The following is an 11984-nucleotide window of genomic DNA, read 5'->3' on the forward strand; positions in this document are numbered from 1 at the left end:
ATATCATCGGACTATGGATAACTAAATTATAACAGGTATATAGTTCATTTATTGTATTATAGTACATTGTTGTACCACTCAAAACTTTTTATTCTTTACACTAACATCAGTTGTCAAGTGGTGGTGGGAGACAAACATTGACACAGACACAAACATAGATATATAAATGACGGGCTTCTTTAAGTTTCCATCTACCAAATCCACTCACAAGGTTTTGGTCAGTCTGGGGCTGTAGTAGAAGACACTTGCCCAAAGTGCCACACAATGGGACTGAATCCAGAACCATGCAGTTGTGAAGCAAGCTTCCTACCACAGCCACACCTATGAGAATTTCACACTTCAAGCTGGTGTAATACACTAATTTTTCTTTTTCTTGACTCTACTATCAAATAGGTATGTCACACTGATTACAAGGCATATTTACTTATCAATGGCAACAATATCTGGCTTGCAGTGTTTTATTCTCCTTTTGGTTTGCGTAGGAAAGTCTCATAATAACCTCATTTTATAACTTTTGAAGACTTTCATTTCTACTCCCACAAAATGATGAAGAAGCTCTTTGCTGTGCATTTGTGAAACTGAATATTTTCCAAAATTCCAGCAAATTACTGTAGCCATTTTATCATATATACGTTTTTACATTCACTCTGAGCTGTAGGCACTCTAATACAATATGAGCTAGAGTCTCATCTGAATCATTGCACATTCTACATTCGGGTGAACAACCCAGCATATTTATTATTCTCCAGTTCAACTATCTTTTTGACAATTATTAACCCTTTTCTACTTTCTGTTCTTTCTAGTCTAACTGATTTGCATTTGATAATAGAGATATAAACTTGTGATATGTTGTTGTTGTTGTTGTTTAGACACATGTCAGGATTTACTGGGGACACCTATGATCAAAGGCATTCTGACCCTGATCAATCTGTCTTTCCCTCAAGCATTATATATCTTGGACTACATTATTCAATATGCCTCCTTTTTTTCTTTCAAGAAATTAGAATATATTATGAGGGAAATTCAGCTGCTGCTATTTCTGGCAGGTTAAATGACCACATAAAGGTGCCAATATTGTCTTGTATTGAGGAGAAAAAGAGGAATCAGCAGACTCAGTTTCAATCTTAATTGAGGTTTCATTAGCAACTGCTCACTCATATTTTATTATCCATGATAGTACTGTCATCGTCGCTGCCACTGCCACCATCACCTTTGCCGTCATCGTCAGGCATTTAAAGTTCTACAGTTAAGTATAAAACACTTAAGAATTGTTACTGCATTATTTAGTTATAGTCACAGAAACATTGATGCATTTTACCACCAAAGAAGAAGGTAGCATCTGGCTATTATCACTTAGCATAAGATAAAAATAAGAATTAAAATATTAACAATGTGTAAGAAAATGAGGGCAACATATTTGGTTAAAAAAAAAGTAATAGTTATTCCCGAAGAAACAATTTCTGATTATATAAGAAGCTGAAAAAAAAAAATGAGAATTAATTATGTCACAGAAGTTTAAAACCTAACAGGACAGCAGTGAGAAATACATTTATAGATAAGATGAAAAATGTCTGAAAACAAAAGTGTAAAAAGGTAAAAGAAAATTCCCATTCTTAAAACTGTGAAATTGCTTATGAAATTTTATGAACAAGTAGGTTTATATTTTCATCAATTTGAACTTATACAGAATAATACTCTTTACCAGATAGTAAGAGAAAGAGAGTTATAATTGGCTGATAGTTGGCAGTTTGCATGCTGTGAACCTGGAAAAGATTTAACTTCCAATGGTCAATTCCATCTGGCCTAGTAAATTGAAGCCATGAATATGTACAGATCATTGTTGTAAGTAGTGGTGACACAGAACAATCAACAGATATTCTGTTTGGTCACAACTCTGAACTTTAATCTTCCTATTAGTTTCATTGTAGTATCATTTCTCAAATCAGGCTATAATAGAGGAATTCAAAACTGGATGTCTGTGGGAACTGTTATATGCTGATGATCTTACTCTTATAGCAGAATCTTTAGCAGAATTGGAGAAGAAATTCCAGGTATGGAAGCAAAACCTGTAATCAAAGGGCTTTAAAGTTAACCTAGCAAAGACCAAAGTTGTTCTTAGTAAGAAAGAAAATAAAACATTCTTTATATCACATAAATGGCCCTGCTCAACATGTAGGAAAGGAGTTGAAAGAAATTCCATTCACTGCACCCAGTGTAAACTATGGACTCATAAGAGGTGTAGTGGAATCACAGGTAGATTAACAGATAAAGTAATATTTGTATGTGGCAGATGTGTAGGAACAAAAAGCACTAAGAGCGCACAGGACTTAGATTCTCTCAAATGCCCAGGAGGCTCTCTCAAGGTTGTAGATAGTTTCTGTTACCTAGGTGACCAAATTAGCAGTGATGGTGGATGCTCTGGAAGTATTATTTCTAGAATAAGAATAAGGTGGAGGAAGTTCAGAGAGCTATTACCTCTGTTGGCAACAAAAGGATTCTCTCTCAGAGTGAAAGATAGACTATATGATGCTTGTGTATGAATGACTATACTCCATAGTAGTGAGACATGGGCTCTAAATGCAGAAGACATGTGTAGACAGGAAAGAGATGAAGGCAGTATGTTCTGTTGGATGTGCAACATCAGTGTGTATGTACAACAACGTGTATATGTATTGAAAGAAAAGTTGAGCATAAGAGGAATCAAATGTAGCATGCAAGAGAGAAGATTATGTTGGTTTGGACAAGTGATGTGTATAAATGAGGACAGCTGTATAAAGAAGTGCCGATCACTGAAAGTGGATGGTACCCACAGAAGAGGGAGACTCAGGAAGACATGGGATGAAGTGGTAAGGATCGATCTCAGGATATTGGACCCCATGAAGGAAATGACAATGGGTCAAGATATCTGGCAATATGAGGTTCTTGAGAAGACCTGCCCATGCCAGCAAAACTGAGTTCTAGAAGTGCTGTATGTCCCACCCACACATAACAAGAAAACTTCTCACACACCCTACCACAACAAACCAAACTCCATCTCTACATCTCTTCTCTTCCTCACATTTCCACTTCATGCACTATGCTTACCTCCCACTCCCCTATCCTGTCCTCTTGGCCCTTCTCACTGTATCATTGCTATCTGCTAGCCCCCAATCTGTGTGTTCCACCGACATGTAACAAGAAAACTTTTCACACACCCTACACCAAAAAAAACAATCTACATCTCTTCTCTTCTTCACATCTTCTCCTTCATGCACTCTGCTTGTCTCACTCCCCAATCCTGTCCTCACAGCCCAGTTTCTCTGTATCATTGCTATCCAGTAGCCCCTACCTCTATATACTCAGGTTTTCACCACTCACTTCCCCTCCCTACTCTCTAATCACGCTTCTTTGGCAATACCCTGCCACTTATATTATGACCTTTGAACCTCAAGGGTATGCCCTGGCACTTGCCACCATCTATATCTCTCTCTGCCTTTACTCGACCATCCCATTTATATTCTGATCCCCGTTCCTTGTGAGTAAACCTGGCACTTTGCCACCAACTCTATTCTGATGTCCCCCACTCTCTCTTTCCTTCTCCTGCACTTCCCTTAGGTTGAGTAACCATGTATCTCCTTTGCAGCAGCACATCTGTTTCTGTCCTCATTCCTGATCTCTCTTTCACTCTCTCTCTCTCTCCCTCTCTCTAGCTGGGTAACCTTGTACCTCCTCTACAGCATGACACCTGTTTCTGTCTCTCTGTCTCACTATAACCTTTTATCATCTGACACACCTCCTTCAACGCTGCCTCCCCTCTAAAAAGATTTCTTGTCTTGCAGGTTACTTGGTGACCCTGTCAGTGCAGGTGCCACTTAAAAAGCGTCCAGTCCACTCTGTGAAGTGGTTGGTGCTTGGAAGGGCATCTGGCTGTAAAAACCTTACCAAAACTGACCACGCCTGAGCTTGTGCCTCATAAAAAGCGCTAAGTCCACTCTGCTGGGTGGTTGGTGTTAGGAAGGGCATCCAGCTGTAAAACTCCTGCCAAAACAGTCACAGAAGTCCGGTGCAGGCTTCTGCTTGGCTGGCTTTCGTCAAACTGTCCCATCCATGCCAGCATAGAAGGCAGATGTTAAATGATGATGATGATGATGATGATGATGGTGACATTTAATGATGAAATCAATGAAAAGTAAAAAGTGGTACCTTTGATCATAAATAATGAAGTCAAAGACATTGAACTAAGTCATGATCAGTAAACTCAATGGGCTACAAGTTGTGACATTACCTTGGTAACAAACAGGATATGATAACTTTAGCAGCTATGGGTATCATTCATATATTAACATTAGAGTTTCCTCTCCTTGCAATAACAGACTTTCTGATTATTTGTTTGAATTCAAAACCAGGAGTTGCACAGGCTAAATAATATAGCCTGCTGAAATTTAAGAGAATTGTTTTATAATTGTTATGAAATATATTTATCTGGCTGTTCTTTAAATTGTTTTGGAATCAACAGATTAAAATATATGGTAGTCAGTTGAGGAAGTATATTATAACAGTTAAATTTTGAAACCTTACATTGTCAGCAAAATATAATTTGAAAGGCTATTAAAATAACATCAGCAAATATGTTATTTGTAAATGCTTTAATTTTGAAAATTATTTTGAAATATTGAGCCTGTATAGGCTTACATTAAATGCAAGTTAGGTGGTTTAAGCTTAGAAGCTGTTAGATTCATTAACTGTCATATACAACAGGATGTCATGCCAATTCTGTGAATTGCATTACGAATAATGCTTATGATACCTAATATTGTGGCAATGGCAAAGATGCTTTAGTAAACTAAAGCTTATAAAAACATATTCACAGTTGTCCATGACACCAGACAGATTAAATTCTTTGCCAGTATTTTCAATAGAAAATGTTATTGTATAACAGATAGTTAGAGAAAGTGCTTTAAAATATTTACAGATGTAAAACAGAAAAATGTTTTTAAGATAATGCATTGTTTTCAACATAAGTTCATATTTAATTTTGAGAAGAAAATACATTAACATCTACAGGAAATTAACGGCACCCTTTAGGCTTTACCATTTACCCGCCTATCAGTGTCTGTCTGCAACAAAAATGTGTCAAGATTATTGCCAGTAATGTAGATACAGTCTCTGTCAGCTTTTCACTCTCTGTCCTTCTCTTCCTTCCCACTAGTTGCATTAATGAAAGAATTTGAAACCTTGATGTTTTGTGACTTCAGTGCAGTGTACATTGAGAGGTTTCTCTCTGATCCCACAATCAGTCATATTTGTTGTATCTCACACATTCTTTTACATATTAATAAGACATATTTGCTGTTACTTCTAATTGTATATACTTCTATGTAGATGAAACTATCCTCAACTTTTCACACATTGTCATTGTCCAAATGTAAACAAGATAACTCATGCCATATTTGTACTACTTTCATGAATAGAGACTGAAAAAATCCTTCAATAAGGGTATGACATTTTAGAAGATGGCAGTGTATTTCAAACTGATGTAATGCTTACATTGTTCGATTAAATGGAGCCACCTGGAACAGCCATAATACACTAATACCTTGACATCCTTGTTACTTATTTACATATATATACATACATATACACACATATACATCATCATCATCACCATCATTTAATGTTCGATGATGATGATGATGATATATACACATACATATACATTCATACATACATATACATACATACATGCATACATACATACATTATGCATACAGATATGTATATATTTTTACATATATACATATAACAAATATCTTCTCTGCAACTGAATGACAAATGCAAAAATAAAAAATAAAAAATAACATATGATATAAAATCTAAGATATTTAATATGTTGTCCAAAAGATCTCCCAAGCAGAACATAATTCTGAAGTTCAGCTCAGTGCAAAATATAATCAAAATTTGGCTTATTGGGTTCCTGAAAGTATTTACCAAAACATAATGCATATATCCCTGAAATAGAAAAGCAGTCAATACATTGTGTTATATGTGTATATATGTAAGTATATATATATCATTAGATAGTCTAATATATTATATCACAAGATTATAGTTTATATTAATGGATTCTAAATTCAAAAATGGTATGTCTTTTTATTTACAAGACAGAAAAAGTTAAAAGCTAAGTTTGATGTGAAATGCTTCAATTTAAACAATCAAAAAGGTAATATCTTCCAGAACATTCCAGTTATAAATGAAATAAAGGAAAATTAAAATGTCGATCCTGCAAAGAAAAGTGGTTTCTTTAAATAAATGTAGAGTGGATATTTTAACTATCCAGTATCTGATAATGTTTAAAATAATGTGAGATATGATCGAATTTCAGCCATGGGGACCCATTCAAACCATATCAGCAGAGAAAAGTAGATGTAAAAATGATAATAATGGTTTCAAAATTTGGCACAGGCAAATGATTTCAGGGAAGAGGGCAGTTCAGTTACATTGATCACAGTGTTCAACAGGTACTTATTTCATTAACCCTGAAAGGATGAAAAGCAAAATTGATTTCTATGAAATTTGAACTCAAAATGTGAAGACAGATGAAATGCTGCTGAGCATTTTGCTCAGTATACTAATGTTTCTACCAGTTTGTTGCCTTAAAAAAAAACAACAAAAATGATGATAATAATATGGTGGTGGAGGCTGAGATAATGATGATTAGGATGATGCCAGCATTGTGTTGTTTTTCTTAAAATATTCATTTTACCTTGCTCTAAATAGACTAGGAACAAGACCTTTTTTGTAAAATGACAAATGCTTTGTTGTCTCAAAGTACTGGATTTGTCCAAGATAGTTTGTCCTATTTCCACATAGATATTATACAAAATGATCAGTGGGTTATGAGATTTGCCTTAGAGATAGCTCTGATTCAAGAGCTGAAGTATAATTTTCTGGCACTGAAAAGGAAAATCTATCTTTGTAATGTAGTTTTGCCTCATGGTCATAATGAAAGGTTAACAGAAATAGCAAGACCTTGAACTTATTGGTAGCTATGATGGTATCATTAATAGTAATTAAACGACCAGTGTTGTCTTAAGGCATGGGCACATCAGGCAGTTGCCAAGGTCCTTCACTGGTCTAGGAGCCCAATTCTGATCGATGTCAATAAAAAATACTATAGGGCCCAGTGCATTGATTTGTCAAGGGGCCTATAAAGTTGCTAAGATAGCCCTGCATAGGATCTCCATCAGTCACTGTTAACCATGTTTCTGCACATGTATGCACAGGTCTGGGTGAAATTTGTTGAGGAAGACTCACAGTTGCTCACACATGCAAGCCTCAAGCCTCCTCCCTCAATACCACCAATGTTTGTCCAAGGTAAAGGCCACCAACTTTGAGTTGATACAGCTTGACACTAGTATCATTCCAGGTGTTGTCCCCAGAATGTAAAAGAAGGACACATAGTGCAACATATCTCACCTGACATTCTAGCAATTCCTGCAATCCACTGCTTAGGTTGGTACTTTTCTTTATTAACCCTGGAAGGATAAAAAACATAATTGACCTCAGGTGGATTTGAATTTGGAGTGCAGAAAGTCAGAACAAATACTGCATGACATTCTATGAATGTCTTGTTCAACATTACATGTTGCACCATTAAGAGGGGGTTCAGTCCCAAGACCCAAAAGTCAAAATGGAGCTCATGATTGACTACCAGACTTTCTCTCAAAAAAATAAACTTCACACTCCCCTTCCAGGGGTCTAAAATCAGTCTTGTTCTGTCTTTACCCAATTTTTCCCTGTGCTAAACTTTGAAGTCCTTTGTGTAATACAAATAATGGCTCTGATCTTACTTGATTAATTACAGTATTTTATCATAAGAAGCAAACTACCCCAGACAAGTGCAGAAGGCTTCAAACATCCCATGGTCTACCATACCAAATGCTGCAGATAGATCAAGGAAAAGTAGATATGAACAAATATTACAAGCAACCCTGTGGATATCATTGTACAGTGTACGTGATGTCAGAGCTGCGTCAACTCTTGAGGATTATAAGAAACTGGGTGCAAGGAACTTCTTTATGAAAGAGACACACACAAGTGATGTGATGATTCAGACAATAATTAAATAAAATTTCAGGTTCAACATCAGCCCTTCCATTGAATTTGCTCTTAAAAATGTTTTGACAATTCTCACAGAAGCATGCAATAGGACTGTGGAGGAGGTATTAGAACAAAAAACTAGAAGGAAAATTATCAGCTGCTTATAAAGTACCAGTTCCAAAGAACTTTTTTGTTCTTCAGCTTTTACTTCTTCGTTGGAGTAAAGATATATAGAGAAGCTGTATTGAAGAGGAAATCATTAAGCAAGAGATTACTGAAAGAGAAATTAGAATGAATATTTGTTTAAAATGTTATTAATGAAGATGATTAAAATGCGTGTTGATATATTCAAGGTGAATGGAAGAGTACATTATTTTCTCCCGTCAAGCATTAAGTATCGCTTTGAATTTCAATCTCTGGAGCGAAAGAAAGCGTAAGTCATTATTACCTGAGAGAAAGCACCACGCTGGTAGAATCATTTGCATGCTGGGCAAAATGCTTAGCGGTATATTGTCCATGTTTATATTCTGAGTTCAAATTGCCTTTCATCCTTTCGGGGTCGATAAATAAAGTACCAGTTGAACACTGGAGTCGATGTAGTCCCCTCTGCCAAAATTTCAGGCCTTGTCCCTATAGCAGAAAAGATTATTACCTCAGATAAATCAGTATTTAGCATGATGTGGGTTTATTGTTGTATATATTTTGTGTAGTTTTCTCTTCGTTAGTCCTGTCACCTTTTTTAGTAGCCTTACAGACGAGACTTTGATGGAATACATGCATATATTTTTCAATAATTATATTTCAAATTGCATGTAAATAATGATATTTAGGAGTGATATATTAGGGTATACAACGCTGCATTTTCTACTGAAAATTTTTTTAAAAAGAAACAAACTGAATAATAGAAATAATACATTTCTAAATCTCTCAGAGAGATTTATGCAGTAGTGATACGATAAAGTAGTTGTATGCTGTCAACTTAATGTGACAGTCCTATGTAGGGAATAATACTACTGCTATTTAGCCCTAGGAAGCAGCACCACTTCCTGTCAGCCTTGACACATTTTCTGTGTCTCCCCCTTGTAAACAGTAGAAAATCCAGTTATCAGATGACAGGTGATTATAGTGCAGAGTTCAAAGATCGTCTGTTAAAACAGTGGTTCCCAACCTTTTTCAGACCAGGGACCATTTTTTACTTGAAAAACTTTCTAGGGACCACTTTTACTTTTACTCTATGCTGTTCTATTTTCATACTAAAATACTTATGAAATGACAAAATAGTCTATTTACACTTTAAATTTTATTTTAGCAAACAAAAGATAAAATTTAAAATTTATTTTAGTAAACAAAGATAAACGCAAGATATCAAAATTAATATATTAATAGCCGATTTAGTCAGAATAATGAAAAACATATCCACCCCTGTGCAGTCCCTGGGAGAGACAAAGACATATACAAGACTTCATGCATCGCATGCAGTTTTCGAGATACAGCCAGAAAGATAGGATCCGAGTATACAGAGGAGCTAGCAAGAAATTTGAGGAGATTGTTGTCAAAGATACAGATGGAACACAACCTAGGTACCGTAATAAACAGTGGAATCGACTACAAAGAATTAGTGACAAAACAAAGAGAAAGAACACGTGGTACAATACCGACAAGTTCCAAGGAGTAATGTTTATAGACGCCACACCACACGGAGAACTAGCCCGCAGATTTAGAAAAATCCTCAAAAACCAGGGAGATCCATTAGATCGATAATATGCAAAACATACCCCTTTAAAAAGACAAAGTGTATAGAAGAGAATTGCATTGTGTACAAATATAGTCCTGATATCAACTGCAAAGCCAGAAATGTGGCTTACAAAATAACCTGTGTGGATGGTGATTGTAAAAACGGAATACACGGCATACATAAGCGAGAAGTTTGGCTGAGCGTGTAAATGAACATTGGTGGGACTATAAGAATCACAAACAAACCTCGGTGCTATACCAGCATGGACGGGATTAGCATAGAAATCCTGTCTAGACACCCCGGTGACGCATAGTTACGGCAAATACAAGAGTCAGTCCTCATAACGGAAACACGACCAATTTTGAATAGCAATTACACGTAGATAAAAGCCTTACAATTACCCATGGTTGCAGACGTTGTTCACACATAAAATACAGAACGTAAACGTAAATAAAAAAGATGCATTTGCGAAGAAAACAGAAACTAACAGAAAGGAACCAAAACCAAGGCCAAAGTCTCTATCTTATCTGATATGAACGAAATTTAACAAACACACATATGGACGCACATGCTTACATATAAGCACGAACACATACGTGAGTGCACACATACGAACGTGCACACACTCACATGCCGGACAATTTCAAAACAACGCTAAATCATACATCAAAATAGAATAAATGGAAGTGGAGAGACAAGTTACTGAAGAGATTACAAGAGTGCAATGAAATGATTTAACAAAAAGAAAAACTAAATACTGTTTATAAATTAATAAAGGACTGAACCAGTGCGTGTGTTTATTACCGGCATAATGCCTCTCCCAAGGTTTAATCGTATTTCTTTCAACACACGTATCCACATGAAGAATCTTGCACACGAAATACACATACGAAATTGAAAATATTCATCTTCACAGAATTGCATAAAAAATCTATTATTCACTGAGTTTGATTTGACAAAGTTAATTGCATGTATGGCAGTGTTGAGTGCTTCTTCCATGTATCCTCCAATATTCTTAGCAACCAAATGCTGTCTGTGGATATAAAGAATGTGAGGAGCAACTGATTTCATTCTAGAAACAAAACCTTTCACTTTTCCAGTCATGGTTGCAGCTCCATCTGATGCAATGTTGATCAAATTAGTCAATGAAATATTTTTATCATTAAAATACAGCATTACTTCATTGAATATATCTTCTCCATTAGTTGTTTCAGACAAACTTTTAATGAGAATCTGACATAGACCAGAAGGATAGCTTGATTATGAATTATGCTATCATTAACCTGGATAGAAAAATTTGTCTTTTAGAGAATTTCCACAATCTTCTCCTCAACAAAATTAGACATTTCATCCTGTCTTCTTGTAATTGTGTTATTTGAAAATGGAGTAGATGCAGCATCTTTTCCCAAAACCTCATTTGCACAAGCTATCATAAAAGGCTTGACAAGTTTCTCACCATAAATCTGAGGTGCTGTAACCTTGGCAATAATTTCAGAGATCAAATAACTTGGTTTGAGTGTCTACTTTTTCTGTATTTGTTTTTTTAGTCGGATAGTTTGATTGGCTGTATTTTCTTTTTATTCTCAAAATATTCCATTACTTTACCAACAGATGATGGATGCCTTAATTTCTGATGCTGTTCCAGCATAACTTTCTTCAAGGAATGATTTGTCATGATGGCATCACATTCAAGACACATAGGTTTTGAGTCTACAGATACAAACCCAAACATGATAAAATCCTCTTTGTCGTTCCTCAGTTTAACCTTTTTAGCAGCAGTTGTTACAGACATTATTACAACTGATCTTAAAAAAATAAAAATAATAAATACTTGTATTCCTATAAAATATTGTGTAGTGATCTATTAATATCAAATTTATTATGAAACTGTTGTGATTGTAAAATGTAAATAATGTAATTCTTGATTGTAATATATTGTGTGTTGGCACTCCGTCGCTTACGACGTCGAGGGTTCCAGTTAAATCGATCGACTGAACAGCCTGCTCGTGAAATTAACGTGCAAGTGGCTGAGCACTCCACAGACACGTGTACCCAGTGTGACAAGGCTGGCCCTTTGAAATACAGTGAGAGAAAGTGGTGAAAGAGTACAGCAGGGTTCGTCACCATCCCCTGCCGGAGCGTCGTGGAGCTTTAGCTCAATAAACACTCA

The 11984-nt window shown here is 35.8% G+C and overlaps 1 protein-coding gene across 1 annotated transcript; it reads right to left on the reverse strand.

Moving 5' to 3' along the window:
- Positions 1–11118: 11118 nt before the first annotated feature.
- Positions 11119–11606, reverse strand: LOC149136056 (protein ZBED11-like). The gene is made up of 2 exons (XM_089350064.1): positions 11415–11606; positions 11119–11292 (listed from the first exon to the last, which is right to left on the reverse strand). The coding sequence occupies exons 1-2, from the start codon at positions 11604–11606 to the stop codon at positions 11119–11121; spliced, it is 366 nt and encodes a 121-aa protein (XP_089206190.1).
- Positions 11607–11984: the final 378 nt, after the last annotated feature.

Source organism: Octopus bimaculoides, chromosome 4 (assembly GCF_046866305.1).
Source record: "Octopus bimaculoides isolate indiv1 chromosome 4, ASM4686630v1, whole genome shotgun sequence".
Classification (NCBI taxonomy): Eukaryota; Metazoa; Mollusca; class Cephalopoda; order Octopoda; family Octopodidae; genus Octopus; species Octopus bimaculoides.

Bases quoted from the DNA above. Each gene is read 5' to 3' on its own strand.
- LOC149136056 (XM_089350064.1), bottom strand. From the start codon at position 11,606: ATGTCTGTAACAACTGCTGCTAAAAAGGTTAAACTGAGGAACGACAAA. The intron at 11,293-11,414 runs GTAATGGAATAT...ATTATTGCCAAG, and splicing joins ATCCATCATCTGTTGGTAAA to GTTACAGCACCTCAGATTTA.